The sequence below is a fragment of the Ovis aries genome, chromosome 10, assembly GCF_016772045.2.
Source record: "Ovis aries strain OAR_USU_Benz2616 breed Rambouillet chromosome 10, ARS-UI_Ramb_v3.0, whole genome shotgun sequence".
NCBI lineage: Eukaryota > Metazoa > Chordata > Mammalia > Artiodactyla > Bovidae > Ovis > Ovis aries.
Genome location: NC_056063.1, coordinates 16,010,461 through 16,028,968, shown reverse-complemented (window position 1 = coordinate 16,028,968; position 18,508 = coordinate 16,010,461). Strand labels below are relative to the sequence as shown.

The 18,508-nt window shown below is 46.0% G+C and overlaps 2 protein-coding genes across 4 annotated transcripts in view; one reads left to right on the top strand and one right to left on the bottom strand.

The window, feature by feature from the left end:
• The window catches only part of ERICH6B (glutamate rich 6B), a 52,608-nt gene extending 50,925 nt beyond the window's left edge, over nucleotides 1-1,683 (top strand). Inside the window, exons 9-10 of the mRNA XM_060394260.1 lie at nucleotides 179-404; nucleotides 1,181-1,683. Of these exons, the coding sequence (XP_060250243.1) occupies nucleotides 179-404; nucleotides 1,181-1,495 (541 nt within the window). The 3' untranslated portion in view covers nucleotides 1,496-1,683. The remainder of the gene's footprint in view (nucleotides 1-178; nucleotides 405-1,180) is intronic.
• Nucleotides 1,684-8,175: 6,492 nt separating this feature from the next.
• Nucleotides 8,176-18,508, bottom strand: part of COG3 (component of oligomeric golgi complex 3) — a 59,943-nt gene continuing 49,610 nt past the window's right edge. The window contains exons 20-23 of one of the 3 annotated variants that reach the window (XM_027973548.3): nucleotides 18,036-18,111; nucleotides 13,225-13,352; nucleotides 12,052-12,150; nucleotides 8,176-10,123 (exon numbers count right to left, since the gene is read on the bottom strand). In XM_027973548.3, the coding sequence (XP_027829349.1) occupies nucleotides 10,094-10,123; nucleotides 12,052-12,150; nucleotides 13,225-13,352; nucleotides 18,036-18,111 (333 nt within the window). In that variant the 3' untranslated portion in view covers nucleotides 8,176-10,093. Of the gene's footprint in view, nucleotides 10,124-12,051; nucleotides 12,151-13,224; nucleotides 13,353-13,468; nucleotides 16,050-18,035; nucleotides 18,112-18,508 lie in introns of those variants that run through there. The other 2 variants (XR_006060912.2, XM_060394314.1) reach the window with 2 other exon arrangements.

Sequence of the window (18,508 nt, the reverse complement as noted above, 5' to 3'; positions counted from 1 at the left end):
TGGGTGTGAGGGGCTAGGGGCAGGCTGGGGCTGAAGGGCTGCACCTTGTCTGGGTTCTGGGGGTGGAGCCAGGCGGGAGAAGGGGAAGGGCAGGCCTGCATCGCTGGGGGAGGCCACGCCCCCACCCCCTCCCACCCTGGGCCCAGCGCGGCTGCTGCCTGATGCCTTCTTGGTCTAGGTTGAGCCTGAGCCAAAACCTGGGCTACTACTTCGCCAAAGATGAATACCAGAAGGCCTGGAACTGGTGGGATCTCAGCCTCCACGTGCACGCGCCCCCCATCCAGCCCATCTCCCTGAAAATCAACCAGTACATCGAGGTGCAAATCAGGAGCCAGGACAAAATCATCTTCCACTTCACCCACCACGAGAAGCGCATTTGCTTAAACCTGGGCACCAAGTACAAGGTTCGGTCCCAACTCCCCACCTCGGTCTGCCAGGCGGGGAACCGCCTGCTCCTGGGTCACTGCGGGCTGGGGGTGGTCCACGCCCTGGCCTCCGGGCTATGTTCTGCCTCAGCCCAGCCCCTAGGGAAACGAGGCCAGCTTCATGGACTGGCCATGTGACCGTGTACAAAGGCAATCATTTCCTAGAGGAGTGGGATGTGTGGGGTGGGAGGGAAGTTCAAGAGGGAGGGGACACTGACAGCCGATTCACGCTGTATGGCAGAAACCAACACGACACTGTAAAGCGACTATTCCCATTAAAAATAAATGTAAACAAAAGAGGCAGTCAGCTGACATCCGAAGACCCTGAGATTCAGAGCGGAGGAGACTGACATCCTCATCCTGGACAGGCCCCAGGGGAGCCCCAGAGGGAGGTGGGGCTCAAGGGCAGACATTGGCCCCCTGGCTGAGGCAGGGCTGTCCTCTGCTGCGCTAGGGAGTCCGTGGGGAGCACCAGACGCCCCCAGGAGGGCACAGCCTTTGGTTTGGGGTCAGGCTGGCATGTGGCCTCAGCCCAATCACCGTAGCCCGTGTGTCCAGAGGCACGGGTCAAGTGTCTTGGGGAAGCAGAAGAAACGTCACTGGTGGCAGGACTGGGCACTCAGGTTTGCCCTGGAGAGATTCGGTCCTGGAAGGGTCCAGGAAGACTCTGACCACAGGGTCCCAGTCCTGCCGTGGGGGGCACGTGGTGTCCGGGCCACATTAATCCTCACCCAGCCTTCTGTGAATTCCCCCAGTACATTACCCTGGAGGTGCTGAGCGAAATGAAAAAGAAATCAGTCCTGGAGATGGAAGTCAGTCCCACAGCTCAGAAGATCCAGATCCTTCTGGGGAAAATGAGTAGGATCCTGAGGCTCCTGACCATCCCCGACTTGGAAAGCTTCACATGGTGCGTCAAGATCTTGCCAACAAGGCGGCACAGGTCCGAGCAGGGGCTCGCTCCCGCCAAGCTCAGGCCATCACTCAGTTGTCCCAGAGGGGCTTCGGCAGGTGCTAAGTGCCTGGGGGAGGTGGAGTTGTCAGACGCCCCAAGGAAACCCCCAAAGCCCTAGGCTTTGAGAGCTGGCTTGTAATTTGGTACCTATCACAGCTCCTTGGTTTGGTGGGGCTGAGTTCTGGGGGGAGGCGGGGGCAGAGACAGGGCTGACAGCGTCTGTGGCTGGGCACAGAAGACGTAAGCATGTGCCCTGAGGGTATCAGAGGCAAATTGTTTCAGAGAATACATGTCAACCCATGTCCCGCTGGCTTCTTCTGGTCATTTGAATGCAGAAGTTCTTTCTAGTCCTTGAGTTGACTCAGGACACAGACTATCTCAAAGCCATTGTTGACTGTGTGACCTTGGGCATGTAGTTTCCTGCCTCAGTTTCCTCACCTGTAAAATGGGTCTAGAAACAGTAGCCTCACAAACACCCCCTCTTCTGCCCCTGCCAAGGCAGAGGGACACTCACTCAGTAAAGCAGCACCAGCCTGCAGCCAGTCCCCCAGCTCGGGGCGGGGAAGCCCGAAAGGACCCACAGTCAAAGCCTCTTCAATCCCTGGGCCCCTTTTGGGCACTGGTGACAGTCACCAACTCGAGTAGGTAAAGCAAAATGGGAAACGTGTGATCTGGGTGGAAGGTGCAGTGGGTCTCCAGTCCAGAAAGGACCGGTGTGTGGGAGGCCTCCAGAGCCGGGACTGGCATTCTCAGCTCAGCAACACTCGTTTTATTCCAAAGGCGTGTTTTCTAGGCATCTCAGTTTGTGTGGCTTTGTCTCCTGATCTTTCTCAAAGACCAGTGGTCTCCGATTGGCCTGGCTCGATTAGGTCACTCAAGGTTCAATCCAGTGTGGTAGGGCGGGCGGGGTTATGTCTTGTAACCACAGCTCCTAGTTGATGTCAAGCATGGGGAGGGGCAGTAGTTTCTAGAAAAGGGGGGTTCAGGAGCTGGGTGGTCCTGTACAGCATGCCTTTCCTACATCCGAGACACTGCAGACTTTCCAGAATGACCCCAACTGCAGCCTGAACCAAAAGCATGTGGGAAACCCCTTCTTCCTGGCTCAGCCGAGCAACTAGCCAATCCCTGCTGTGAACAGACACACAAACCCTACTTTTGCAGCTGGTCTCTCCTGCCTCCAAATCTTCACCGAAGTCCCATCCTCACTCCAAACCCAGACAACAGTGCTCCTGGGGTGGGGCCGGGGTGGTCGGGCTGGTAGCAGCGGGCCCTACCGGTCACTTTCCCTCTGACTCTCACGTCTTATTGGCATGTGGCATCACCAGCTAGTACTACAGTTACTCTGCTGCCAGGCGGTGAGCCACGAGCGCTGCCAGTGACCGCTATGGGGAACGAAGCGTCACGGGCCAACCTCCACATTTCCGGAGCTTGTTGGTTTACACCTTTGCTGGGTGTGGGCAGGGGCCCTTTCTCCTACCAGGCGCTGGAGACGGAAGCTCCGGGGTCGAGTCTCAGCAGCAAATAAACCCTCCAAGCCTGCCCACGTCTCAAAGCCCCGATGTTTCTCCCACATGTGCCTTGGAAGCCGATGGTCCAGGTGGGGGTCTTGGCACCACCACATGCTGGCTGTGCGACCTCGGCCAAGGCAGGGAGCCCCTCTGGGACTCCATTCCCTCCTCTGTAACAGGAGGGCAACCACAGAACAGAGCTCGCAGCTGGAGGATGAGAACAGATGGTGTTGGGGAAGCGTTCGGCGCGGGGCTTCCCAACCGTGAGCGCTTAGGATCATCAGCCAGTGCCTCCCCTGGTCCTGCTCCTTCCAAGAAGCCTAAAAGCGTGACTCACCCCATTAATGCAGAGATTGTCAACAGGTGGACTTGAAGAGGCACTGGGTTTGGTCAGCTCCCTGTTTTAAAATATTCTGACTTCCCTGGTGGTCCAGTGGCTAAGACTTCGCACTCCCAATGCAGGGGTCCCGGGTTCTATCTGTGGTCAGAGAACAAGATCCTGCATGCTGCTACTAAAGATCCTGTGTGCCACAACTGAGACCCAGCACAGCCCAACAGATAAATACTTCTTCAGAATCTTTAGGGACTTCCCTGGGTGGTCCAGTGGCTAGAACTCTGAGCTCCCAACGCTGGGGTTCCTGGGTTCAGTCCCTGGTCTGGGAACTGGGTCAAACATGCTGCAACTAAGACCCAGAACAGCCAAATAAATGTATAAAAAATATTAAATATTTAGCCATTAAAATATCTCGTTGCCAGCACTTACTTAGATGCGATATTTCACAGAGAGTTTTTGCATTTCCAACTTTGCTTGCAGCTGTTGCTCTGTGTGAGTGTTATCATGGACCAGACAGAATAACCCAGCAGGCAGGGACCACTTCATAGGGAGGAGTGAGTCCCCTCACAGATGAAGGATGCAGTGAAAGCAGCTGGGTGACCGGGAACTAGAAAAACCCCACCCTCTGTGTTAGCTTGCTAGAGCTGCTGTAACAAAGGACCACACGCTGGGTGGCTTACACAGCAGAAACTGATCAGCTCAGTTCTGGAAGCCGGAAGTCCAAGATCAAGGGTGTGGAAAGAATGTGGCCCAGGCCCATCTCCCAGCTTCTAGGAGTTCCTTTGTTTCTGGCAGTCTTCATATGGCGTTCTCCCTGTGTGCACACCTCTGGATCAAATTCCCCCTTTCCAGGGACGTCCCTGGGGGTCCACTGGTTAAGAATCGGCCTTGCAACACACAGGATGTAAGTTCGACCCCTGGTCTGGGAACTAGATCCCAAGGAGCAACTAATAAGCCTGTGAGCCACAACTAGAGACCCTGCGGGCTGCAACTCAAAGCCTACACGGCCAAGTAAATGTTTGTTTAATTTCCCCTTTTTATAAGGACACCGGTCATGCTGGGTGAGGGACCCACCTCTTTACAGTCTTAGCCAACTACATCTGCAACAACGAGCTGGTTCACAGACGCTTGGATAGCAGGAGAACTCACCAGAGAGCAAGTGCCACCTGTCCACCCCCCACCCCCGCCCCACACCACTGCCAGGGCGGTGTAGAAGGAGAGACCCCCATTCCCTGTGCCTTGCGGCACAGCATCAGCACGCTACAGAGCCTCACTCTGCACCAGCTGGCGGTGGAGAAATGTTCTCTGCGCCCAGCTCCAGAATCTCAAAGCAGGGCCAAAAGGGGGTGGATTTGGAGGTGAGAGGCACTCCATGGATACTGACAGAGGATCTTCCTTCTCCCTGCTGCAGCATTAATGAAGCACGGAGAATCACTCACACACACACACAGAGTCAGCTTGGCCAAGATCTCACACACACACAGTCAGCTTGGCCAAGATCACACACACACACACACACACACACACAGTCAGCTTGGCCAAGATCACACACACACACACAAACACACAGTCAGCTTGGCCAAGATCACATACTCACACACACACACACAGTCAGCTTGGCCAAGATCACATACTCACACACACACACACAGTCAGCTTGGCCAAGATCACACACACACACACACACACACACACAGTCAGCTTGGCCAAGATCACACACATACACACACACAGTCAGCTTGGCCAAGATCACACACACACACACACACACACAGTCAGCTTGGCCAAGATCACACACATACACACACACAGTCAGCTTGGCCAAGATCACACACACACACACACACACAGTCAGCTTGGCCAAGATCACACACATACACACACACACACACACACACACACACAGAGTCAGCTTGGCCAAGATCACACACACACACACACACACACACACACAGAGTCAGCTTGGCCAAGATCACACACACACACACACAATCAGCTTGGCCAAGATGGAAGCAGCTGCAGTCAGGCCAAGGTCAGGACACTGCCAAGGCAGTGGACCAACACGTACTGCTTTGGAAACGACAAAACCTCTGTACCTATAAAGCTTCCTATTCTCATTTCTCAGGCCCTCCGGAGTCTGGTCTGTCCCCCATACCCGTGTTTCCTTCCAATAGAGCCCTTTCCTGCTCCAGTTAGACATGATGCCTTCTGATGCTTACACTCCAGGACCCTGATGGGTACAGAGCATGAGCAGTAAGGAGATGGGGCTGGACACAGATGCACAGGGGTCTGAACAGCCTGCGTGCCATCAGGAGTTGTACACAAAGGGAAAAGAGAGCATTAGTAAGCCTAGGTTCTTGTAGGAAAAACACCTCACTATTCCCAGCAAGGAATATTGAAAATGAGGGTCTTGACTCAGAGCAATGGCCTTGTAAATAGAGGAGGGGAGGGAATAAAGGAGGGGGGAAGGAGGGGTAGAGGCAGGACCTGGTAGGAATGGGACGGGGAAGGGAAGGCTATGTGCCTTGGGTCCACGGGGATTCTTTCAACCGGTACTTACTGAGCATCTACCGCAGGTTCTGGTCTAGGCACCAGGTACACAGCTGTCAACACAACAGAGCAGCTTACAACCTGCTGTGCGCAAGACAGACAATAGCCAAACTAGCAAGACACCATTTGCTGGTATGAAAACAGGCGAGGGAACAGCCAAGTGCTGGAGACTGGGGGTTGCTGTGTCTGCCACAGGGTTCTGCAACTCCACCGCTCTCCACATTTTGAACTGGATAACTGTGTGTTGTAGGAGGCTGGCCTATGCATTATAAAATATTTGGCCATTCTAGTTGCTTCTCCAGCTATTAATAGAAACCAATAAAACCTCTACCCCTGTGCACACGTACACACCAGTCATGACAACTAAAAACGTCTTTAGATGTTGCCTAATGTGTTCTTGGTGGCAGGGGCAGGGGTCATCTTATTGAGAACTACTGTTGTAGATTGTGTTTGGGTTTTCTGTTTTGTTGTTTTATGCCCCAGCACATGTCTGTCTTGGCAAATGTCCCACATACTTGAGAAGAATGTATTCTGCAACGGTTGGGTATCCTGAATTAAGCAATGAGGAAACACAGGGCCATCCAGACTCTGGTCCATTCTATAACCAACCTGGTGGTGGTGGAGTCACTAAGTCGTATCCAACTCTTGAGATATATTTATTTAAAAAAAAAGTCAATGCCAATGCCATGAAAACAAGCAGACAGAAACCTTAAGTATTGCTACATTAAAAGAGACTGGAGATGTAACAACCAAGTAACATGGAAGCACTTGGGTAAGAAAAAGCTATGAAACATTTTGGGTAACAATTGAGGGAAGTGAAATACGGACTATAGTAGATACTACTGATTTTTTTAAGTGTGATATTGGTATTAGGGTTATGTAGGAGACTGTGCCTACTGTTTGGAGATGGAGGCTTAAGTATTTAGGAGTAAAACGTCATGGTGCCTGCAACTTACTTTCAAATAGTTCAGCAAATGAACGTGAAAGTCGCCCAGTCATGTCTGACTCTTTCCGACCTGACCCCATGGACTATAGAGTCCATGGAATTCTCCAGGCTAGAATACTGGAGTGGGTAGCCTTTCCCTTCTCCAGAGAATCTTCCCAACCCAGGGATCTTATCTGTAAACACTGAGATGAGACTATGCCTATCTGTAAACAGAGGGCAGGAGGAGAAGGGGACGACAGAGGATGAGATGGTTGGATGGCATCACTGACTCAACGAACATGAGTTTGAGCAAGCTCCGGGAGATGGTGGACAGAGAAGCCTGGCGTGCTGCAGTTCCTGGGGTTGCAAAGAGTTGGACACGAGTCAGTGAATGAACAATAACAAACACCACTCATAACTGATGATTAAAACTTACCTGACTGGAATTCCCTGGCGGTTCAGCTGTTACGTGCTTTCACTGCCAGGGCCCAGGTTCAATCCTTGGTCAGGGAACTAAGATTCTGCAAGCTACACAGCACAACCAAAATAAAAAAGGAAAGCTCACCTGACTGAAAGAGTGTAAAAGAGCCCAATATTATAAGAAAAATTAGTTAAATATACATAGAAAAAATCTGGAACCAATATGCAAACATTTAACAGCAGTTTACCTTTCAAGTGTCATTTACAAAACTTTCACATTTTATGTTAAAATTCAAACACTGTAGAAATGTCTAATAGTGAACATATTTTGATAACTGGGAGTTTTTTAAAGTCCCAAATATGTATTTATTGGATGACTATGTAATGGATGCCCGTTTACCAAGCGTCCAGCAGCTGCCTCCGTTCCAGGGGCCTGAGGAGGAGCAGACAGACAAGCTGGTGAAAACACCACCACCAGAAGAAGAGCTCCTGAAAGGAAGCAATGAAGCTCCTGTTTTCTGGGAAGCAGCCTTCCCTCCACCGATACCCGCAGGTTCCTTTGACAAATGGCCTCTTTTTAAAAACTAAGGCCGACTACTCTTTGTTCCTTGTTAACAGCAGAGAAGAATTTAGACACAGGGTTGTAAAAATACAATACTTGTTTTTATTGTGACTTCAATAATGCTAAAGTTCAGCACAACTATATGTGCTGATGGTACTCTGGAAATTGGCAGTTTTGCAAATGAAGAAAAATTATCTTTCAACTAATGAGGCGTTCAATGTTTCAAAAATGTCTTTCCACAATAATCGTCTTGCCAAAAGAACCCACACAATACCAGTAAAATGGGGGAAATGGGAGTAGCGCCGGTGGAGAGGACCACTGTCAATACTCTGCTTGTGATCCGTGTTGCCGTTCTGCAAGATGGACCGTTGGGAGAAACCCAGTCCAGGTGCCCAGGCTCAGTCTATACGACTTCTACACCGCGTGTGAATCAACAATAAAAATCCTAGTTAAAAGAATTCTTTTCAAAGGATCCACACACAGACTCATGAGGACAAAGTAGGAAGCAAAAATCTTTATTTCTGAAAAAATTCACATTTATTAAAAACAGCAATTTCTAGCCAAATAATATAAAGCATTTTAAATTAATTATTTGAAAGTATGTACACTCTGTATAAGCGAACACTTTAAACTGTACAGATTTAAACAAACAGTCATTTAGCAAACAGGTTGGATCACTATTACCTACTTGGTAAGGTGTTTGAGTGTTTCAGAAATAAAAGATTCAAAGCACAAGAATGAGTGCCATCAAATATTTTTATCGTTAAGAACATACTCTGCTCTGTACATCAAATGAAATCATAGTACTGTACAATAATCATGCCCTCATTTCTTTGGAAAGGCTATTTAAAAATCAAATGTACATATAATATACAAAACTGGGTATTTTACAGTTTATTTCATTAAACACATATTTAAAATAGTAAGTAGAAGTGAGTAGAATCTTCCTAATTCATTCATTTCCTATCAAAGAATGAATATGGCCCCTCTTTACCTTCTACCTTCCCAAAATATACAGAGTATTAAGGTCTATCAAGCAACATCCATCACCAAGTTACACTGAGGTGAAAAGCAAGTGACCTTTTAAAATGACAGACATCAGGGTTATGTAAACTATCCACACGTGGCGGGAGTCTACTTGAAGCGGATGAAAAATACTAGTCTCACAGAGTGAGGTCTGCTGGCTACGTTCCAGAGCCCTTGTTAGCGTTCTATCTCGAAACTAGTGTCTCAGTAATTCAAAATTCATTGTGAACCAAAAAGCAGGTGACATTTACTGTAACATCAGAGGCAAAACCAATTCAATCAGCAAACAGGTATTTGTAGGAAAACTCAAGAGATGTGCGTGATTAATTTGATGATCCCTGATATCAGGCAGTCCATTTCAAGGCATGGGCGGTCTTCACCAGTTTGTGAGTAAACTGTATTCTGCTGTCGCAGGCTGCCGATCCACAAGGCTGGCCCGCGGCAGAGCCGCTGGGAATGTTCCGGACAGAAAAGTGCTCGCTTTTCAAAGAACTACGGAAATGGAAGGCAATGTGCAGAAAGCTGGTAACCCTAAGCATCATGCATGCGACCTGCTATTCATCAGGCTTCCTGGCCTCCTCAGTGTGCCAGCCTGAAGACGCCCTAATTGGTACCTCCCCCTCACAAACACTGCCTATTGTACCGTGAAGATTCTCATTAAAGACACGCACGTATCCACCACGAGGAGGCTGCAGCCCCGGCCTGCCTTTGAATGCTCTGTACCTAAGCCATTCACAGAGCACAGATTCTGGGACCTTACACAAGGCCCTTGCATCTCGAAACTACCCCACATCAAACACGCAGAAAGAGAACACCTTGAATCCCCAGGAGCAGCCAATCTACTCCAAACTAAACTTCAAAGTGAGAGGAGAAATTTTATAAATAGAGTGTAGAAATAACATTTCTGGAAGTAAAAAAACAAAAAAACAAAAAAAAGTCACTGTGGAATGCTCGGTGGTTAAAAGGACTGCAGTGTTTCTTGCTCTAACAAACCTTACTCTTGGAAGTTCCCTAATTAGCTGTATTTCCGTAAAGCTCTCTGTGGTATTTATTGTAACCTATTTTCACTGCATTTTTCTTAAGAACCGTTTCCCTGTGTGCCCTCCATAAGTTTTTCCTCTTAAAAACTTACACTGCTTGCGACCATTTAAGTGAGGCAGCTATCAGCGCTCATAGACTATATAGCTTATCTTTGGCATTGTGATGTTTTTAAAAGGGAAACACAAATCATTGCACACTTTGCTTCCATTTCATTCTGTGATGAGCCCTGAGTGGCGGCCGTGTGGTTCTGGGGACGTCCCTCGTCCAATTCCCTGGTGTCCTGCAGCCTCCGGACCCGGCAGCCCGTTCCTGCCAGCCGGCCATCTATACGCACAGCCCAATAGGCCAAGTTATTTAGAAACGGACAGTAGGAGGTTCAGCTGAAAAGCAAAGAGAAAGGCTGTGTTAGTTCCTCTGTGCAATACCGTGCTCAAGAAAAGGTGTTCAGATTCTCACAACCAGAACAACAGGGCAAGTCTAAAATTTTTAAGAGACCAATGAACCTGGCTGTAAAGTAGAACCTGGACCCGTGATGGTCTGACTCCCGAAGCAGCCCCTGGGGCACCACACATCGTGGTGTCCTGTGAGGAGGCACGGCCGAACCTGGACCCTTAACTCGTTCAGAATCCGATGAGGAAGACACAAAAAAACTAGACACCAATACTGACAAAAAACAGAAATAGCTCTGAGGTCCCCAAACTGCTTGGCACCAGGGACCAATTTCATGGAAGGCAATTTTCTCATGGACTGCGGGTGGGGACAGTTTGGGGATGATTCACTTGAATTATATTTATTGTGCACTTTATTTGTGTTATTATTACATCACTTCCACCTCAGATCATCGGGCATTAGATCCCAAAGGTTGGGGACCCCTGTAAATAACCAACTTCATCTTTCTGTATGCAGAGTGTGCTGTGCAGAGAGTTGCATGCTAGGAATTCTTTAAATGATTCTTCATTGCACAAGAACAGGCCTGGCAGATTTGGGAGCCCCCGCCCCCTCTGTAAAGAAGGGCGTGACACAGAGCCGGCCCGGGGAAACCAGAGAAGTCGCCACTGTCACCGGCAGGGACGCAGCCTGAGCTCTGCAGGTCTGCCACCCCGGCCCTGGAGAGCTGTGGCTGACTGAGCCTGGCAGTGGGTCCTTCTGAACACAAGGGTTTTTTGGTTTTGTGTTTTTTTGCATTTTATTTACTCTTAGTATGCACAATGCACATTTATGAGACCTACTGGCAAGTATAACTGTCCTTTCCTTTTTCTAAAAGAACTTCTTATAATTGGAGGCTAATTACAATATTGTGGTGGTTTTTGCCATTCACTGACATGAATCCCCCATGGGTGCACATGTGTCCCCCCATCCTGAAACCCCCTCCCACCTCCCTCCCCACCCCATCCCTCTGGGTGGTCCCAGAGCCCTGGCTTTGAGAGTCCTGTTTCATGCATCGAACTTGCACTGGTCATCTATTACTCCGAATTAAAAAGATGGATTTTATGGTATATGAATTATACCTCAATTTAAAAATGACCCCACTTCTCCTCCAGTTACCACCCCGTCTCTTCTCTCTCCACACAGTAAAACTCCTCAAAGACTGACCACACTCACTGCCTCCAGTCTCTCCCCCTGCAGGTTCAACGCAAACCAATCAGACGCTCAGCAACCTTACTGCTGTCCTCTCTAGTCCTTACCATATACTAAACTCCTCAACGATTCTTAAAGGCATAAACAAAATACCCTCCGTGGCGCCAGTCTACTTCTACTCAATGAAAGTTTGCTGACAGAATGGAATACATGATGACAGTAAACACAGGCTCAGCTCTCTCTTCAGGTTTTTTAATTTAGGAAGAAGAGAAAAAGAGGACCTCTTTCTGACATCTTTGAAACATGGGCCTCTTATCATACATACTGCAAACAAAACTATGTAGCAACCTAAATACCACTGTTTGAGTCTTCCACAAAGAGTTTATCTTAAACAGAGCAACTTTCAATTATCAGAAAGCATTAAAAAGCAACGGAGGGGACTTCCCTGGCGGTCCAGTGGTTAAGGCTACATGCTTCCACGGCAAGGGGCCAGGTTTGATCCCTGGTTGGGGAACTAAGACCCCACGTGCCACAAAAGTGTGGCCAAAAAAAAAAAGAAGAAGCAACTGAAAATCTGAACACCACTGCCAAACGTGAGAGAGCACGTTTGGCAATGCTCATCAGAATAATGTACAATTTTAAAAATTACAACAAAATATGGTAACTCAAAAGATACTATCTACTTAAGTAAGATAACTAAAAGGTTATAAAAGTAACACAGATTACCTACCTGTTCCATTGAAGGACAAGCAATGATTTGAACATCTTCAGGGCTAAACTCTTCCTTTAACAAGACGTGGAACTTCTGGAAGACTTGCTGAATATTATTCTTAGAAAGAAGAAAAGGCAATCGTATTACATGAGTCACTGAGAACAGGTTCAGCCTCCTTAAACATGAAGAACCAAGGACGTTAAATACTACTATTTGCCAAAACAAGTGGAGGAGACGTATCTTCCCGGGGATTACCAAAGACATGTAACTGGTCCTTAATATTTCACATGCCAGCACAACCTAACTAATAAGACTTACCAGATAGTATTTCCTGGAAAAAACTGAACTCTTGCCAGCCTTGTCCCCTCCAGAGAATAATAAGAGTCTTCAGCAGCAATTTCTTCCACAAAAGATAATGAAGTTCCCAGACACATAAATTGTACTTTAAAAATCAACCAATGCCTTGAGTAAAGATGTGAGCTCAACACAGAGCTGGAAGCAGTGAGTACTAAATTTGCTCTGGTGTTTAATCCCTTGGGGGTCGCTGCAAGCCATGTATTTTCACTGCTGCTGCTGCTGCTGCTATATCGCTTCAGTCGTGTCCAACTCTGTGCGACACCATAGACGGCAGCCCACCAGGCTCCCCTGTCCCTGGGATTCTCCAGGCGAGAACACTGGAGTGGGCTGCCATTTCCTTCTCCAGTGCATGCATGCATGTGAAGTCGCTTCAGTCGTGTCCGACTCTGTGCGACCCCGTGGACTGCAGCCCACCAGGCTCCTCTGTCCATGAGTTCTCTAGGCAAGAGTACTGGAGTGGGCTGCCATTTATCTTCTCTACTCACCAGTAAAATGGGGCATGGTTCCTGAGATGCTGTTCTCTCAAGTGTTGGGCCACATCTCACACAGAGGTGTGATTACTCATTTACTCATTTCTACTTTTTGGCAGAAATCACCTTTGTGCCATAGGTAACCATAAAAGACAAAATGAGGGCTGGGAGGGGGGGAGGGGGCAGAATCAGACAGATGCAAGCTTTGTTAAGTCTTTCAAGAATCCCAGTGCTTTTTTTAATCGACTGCACTAGAATAGTAGACCAACATTTCCAAATGTTCACAGGAAGAGGAAAATGCCAGAAGAAGCAAGAATACTTGGAGAGACCAGCCAACATTCAAACACATCATCATGAAACTTACCCTGACTGGTTTAAACAGGATGAACTCAGTATCCTTGTTGGATAGGTACAAAGACATACTTCTCAATGTCAGGGGCAGCTTTGCTTTTATTGTCTTGTAGGCACTTGCCACAAGGTCACTGACCTTTGCTGGAAAGAAATTAGCCTCCTTAGTATCACAAATAAAAACAGAAGTACTTCCATTTTAATTCAGAGGAGAATAAAAGGAGAGAAAAACAGCAAAAGACGACTATTTCCTCAAAGAATTTTTTTTCACTTTTGTTTATTTATCAAGTTTAATCACAAGCCCATAAACATTCATTAAGTATTTAGATATATAAAATTCTAACCACAAAAGCTAAACAGAAAAGAATTCCCCCAGCATGGCTCAGGACACTCATAGGGACAGTAATACGGTGCCTTTGGAATTTGGAGATAAGAGGTAAGGTAAAATTGGAAGTCATTTGCAGAGAAACACTAGAAAGAATTACTTCGTAATGAATGAACTTATTCACTGTGACTCTTACTGACTCACAGTAAGAGATGCTTTCTGTCTTATGAGATCATTCAGAAAATGCCCACACGTATTTCATGGGAACTAAAAATCCATCTGTTACGTTCTTATATTATCAGAAAAGAAATAGAATTCCAGAAAATGTTAACTGAAATAATTAGCAGCCCAGATGTAGTGTCTCAGAAGAAGTACAAATGGAAAAGAACAGCAGTAATCTGTATTAAGTATTTAAAAGAGAAAATTACCTAGAAAGCTAGAAAGGAAAAGACTGATTAATGGTGTCAAAGATGGTCGACCTCACTCATAATTAAGGAAATGCCTATTAAAACAACTGAAATATTGCAGACTGGTCACAATCACTAAGACTGTGCATATGCACACTTGGCAGAGGTGTGGGGAAGCAGCCCCCTCCAGGCACTATTATTTTTAGCCATGCCATGTGGCACTGCCTGTGGAGACCTAACTATTGGTTGTCTAATGTTTTAGTTGCTAAGTCATGTCCAACTCTCTGCAACCCTATGTAGCCCACCAGGTGCCCCTGTCCATGGGATTCTCTAGGCAAGAACCCTGGAGTGGGTTGATCTTCCCAACCCAGGATCAAACCTGTGTCTCTTGTGTTGGTAGGTGGTTTTTTACCACTGAGCCACCTGGGAAGCCCATTTTAACTACTGGACCACCAGGGAATTCCCCTTCATCCACTGTTGATGGGAGTACAGTATGAACTGGTTCAACTTCTTGGAAGGGATACTGGGCAATGTCTAGCAAAACTGAAAACACACATACTCTTTAATATTTAATGTTTGTACTGCTGAAAATTTACCTTATAGACATGCTCACAAAATACCACCAAGATATGTGTGTTTATTAAAGAGTGTAAGGAGAAACTAAAAGTAATTTAAATATTAATAGAATTATTAAAGAAATTGTGCTCTAGTGATACATGTGTCCATAACTTAAAATGGGTAGAGCTGGATATGCTGATATAGAAGGGGCTCTAAGGTACAGAGTAAGTGTTTTTTTAAAAAGGGGCGGGGAGGGGATATTTTGTAAGCAGATTGGGTAGGAGGTCGCTGGAGAAAGAGAACCAAGCATGGTTTTCTTGACGTAAGGGAAGCCATTTTGTCCTAAGTCATTCTGTGATCTAAGCCCAGCCACAATGCTTGTCCCTGAAGAGGTCTCAGTAATTGATGATCTTAAGGGAAGTGAGGAAATGCAGGAACAAAGGGAGAGCAGTCAAAACACAACGTTCAGTGAGAAACACTAACTTTGTCCTCAAGGGATACAGAGAACAATCTGATACTGGTCTGTGAGTTCTGCAGGAAGTAAGGCCCACAACCAGGCGGAGGCTGGATGATGATGCTGACCCTCATGACTTCAATCAATCAAAGCTTAGATTCTGGAGACCACTGCCCCAGTTCAAGTTTGAAGTCCCTCTGCTCAAGCCCCTTCATGAATACGTGTACCCTTGGCTTAAAACTTCCCCAATTTTGCTGTCTGGGGAGATGCTGCTCTGGGAAAGATCCCTGGTGTTCTTTCTTGCTGCAAGTAATACCTCCTTCCTTCTGATCTTTGCCTTTTTTTGTGTCTTTCAGCTCAACACTTACCAAAAGGGAAACTTGGTGGGTGTCGAGCTAAAACTTGTTACCTAAAAAGCGGTTGGCCCAGGTTTTTCAAGTAACAATAGTAAAACCTTATTTGTATAACATGTTTGTGCTAGAATACACATGTCTGGGAAGCAGCTGTGGACAGTGGTTACCTTTGAGAGAACTAGCTTGGAGGTGGAGAACAGAATTACTTCTCATTTTTTACTCCTCCACATTTTCACTTTCGTTAAAAGTTTTTTCAGTTGAGGAGGGTCATAGATGAACAGGGCAAGAAAGTGCCGTGCCCACAAGAAGAACGAACCAACAATCCAAGGACTGCATGTTTTTCATGAGCAGATGAAAACTCCTTTAAGACAGTGAATTCCATAGGCTCTGGCCCTCTCATCACTAACACACTTGAGGGGTCACTGGTCAGTTTTCAGAGGCCTGGACAACTACAGTTATATGTGGAGCTCAGTAAATAAAGTACCCTAATTCTTAAGAAGGTATATCTCCCAGAGTGAAGTAACAAACTGGCATCGTAGTTATAGCTCAATCTCATGAGTTCATCATGAACTGACCCCAAGAATGTGATCAAGTCTGCACGTACCACATTAACCCTGGGTTCCAGGGTCCACGGCAAGTTCCTAGACTGCTCTTGGTGCTCCCTCCCCAAAGGCTCAAAAATCTTTGACATTTCAGTATGGGTTTCTCCTGTTACAGATCAAGAGACAGCAACTCCACAGCTCCCTGTGGCCAAAGGGGCGGAAGATAAAACTAGGTAAACTGAAGTATCACTGCTAACATTCGCCAGCATCTCCTCACATAGAAAGAAACAAACTGATTAAATGACAAAAACAGTAAGCCTGATTTCATCTAGTCCTCCTGTGGGCTTCCTTTTCCTTTCATCTACTCCTGCTTTACTAATGATGACGGTAGTGCTACCTAAGAGCACCACACGCTCAACACTGAGACTCCTATTAGGATTCCACTTGAGAAAATGACAGCCCCTACTTTGAGCAAAAGAGAATCTTTTCAGAGCAGAAAGGAAATTCATTAATTATACATCAAGCCCCTAGGCTTAGCTGTACTAACTATGCCTATGCCAATTTGTGGGTTTCTACCTATTTGAAGAAAAATTTATTGCACCCAAGAGTTTCACCTACATTAACATTCAAAATAAAATCAGCTCCTATTTCTAAATAAGCTCTGCAAGTAACTGAAACCTTGAGCCAAAAGCCCAGTTAATCCGAAGACAGTCAGAATTCCTTCTAGAACTGGTGCTGAGTTACAGATTGACAAGCCTGCTGCTGACCCTGAGGGGTCAGAACAAGTGGTTGCCACCAGGCTGACTATAGTTAGAATTTCCAGTATTGTCTGTAAAAGACTGGTTTTCTGTCTCTTGACAGAATGTAGTACTACGTGAAGGATGTTCTCTGTCCTTTCATAAGATGGCAAAGATTTCAATCTCATATACAACACAAGGTTTAAAATAATAAATCCAGTATACCATTCACTGTCTCTACCACAGTAAACAAAAGGACTAAAGCGTGTCACAAAGTTTATTTACAAAATAAAACAAATCAATGCAAACCTATAAAAGCTCCCATGACAAATTTCTGGCATAAAATCCTGCCTTCCGTTCAAATGCAAGTGATGGTTCTCTACGCTTCGCAAACCTCCCTAAGAGACAGAGCCACTCTCACTCTTCTCTGCTCTACTTCAGCTTCAGACTAACCTGAGGCACTAACAAGAATAACTAAAAATCCCAGAATGGCCTCAGTTCTTTTTCCCAAAAGAAGTAAGTACCTGACAGACATACATTCTTTCACTATGGAAAGCCAATCGTGTTAAAAACCCGATTCCAGTTTAAGTGCCTATAGACAGTCAATCTTTTACGGCTGCTAAGACGGAATCATCCTTCGGCTTTCTCACTATAAGCAAACCGCTTCCTACCAACTTGCACACGGCTTACCCATAATTAAAACAGACTGCTTCGCCATCGTGCCCTTCTCATTCAAAGGATCTCTATCACAACATGAGCCAAGGGATGGCCAGAAATATAATCTAACAAAGTGACTTATTCTGGTTGAACGACAACTTAAACTGTCACAAAATGGACTAAAAATAACCCACAAAACTAGTCTTGATTTTCAGTGTCTAATATCTAATGCCAAAGAAGGGAAAAAACCTTCTAGCACAAAAAAATTTACATTTAGGAAAGAGTTAAGACAGGAAACATCTCAAGCATTTCTGCCAATCAATGACATTGCCTGCCAACTTCCAAACAACTTTTACGATTGTTTTTCAAACACTCTAAAACATTAAAGAGAATGTAACTTGTATAAAATGTAATAATGTGCAGTATTTCTTCATATAATACTTGGAAACAGTAGCATACGCGCCATCAATTTCATACTATCAAACAGTGTATTTTCATCCAAGTTCTAAGACAGTGAAAAGCAAGTATACAAAAACTAGTGCACTCAAAGCATTCTCATCTAAGCCATATTTTATTTTTAACTGGGTGTGTGCGTATGTATATGTATGGAATGCTTGTTGAAATACAAGTAGTGTAGGCTCAATTAAGACCTGTCCACTCCAAACTGGATCTTGCAATAACCTAAACCACAGCAGGAGTAGGAAGCCAACTCCAGGCTGCCAAAGCGTGACTATATAACTGCAAATTAACCGACGTCCTAAAAGAGAAATCCCAAATAGTTAAGATGTGGATACCTGGTTGTGCCCAAGGCTGCTGAGACAGCGTATACTTAGGTCCTCCCTGACTGGCCATTGTTTTTAGTGCTGAAACCTAGTAGAGGAGACAAAAGGGGAAAAGTTTCATTTCACTGATGACAAATTAAACTAGAACTGCTCTCAAAAGATGTGACACCATTCGAACCTATGAAAATAATAATAACCAAACGTACAGCTCTAAGAGAAAATGAATCATTTCCCATCCTTTACAACCAATAAAATATTTCAGCAAAACTTCTTTCGTGATTTCAAGGCATACCACTGTTTTGCAAAAAGAAAACCACACCAATGTCCTCAGGCATTCTGCCTCAAACATTTCAGGAAGACAAGAATGAAGACTGAGAGAAACGTCAACACAAAACAGATCTCTCTTTAAGTGGACTGTTAGGTTACCTTTAAATTATTTTCCTATGTTATCAGAAAAATGTCACAGGAGCTAGACAAAACCCCCT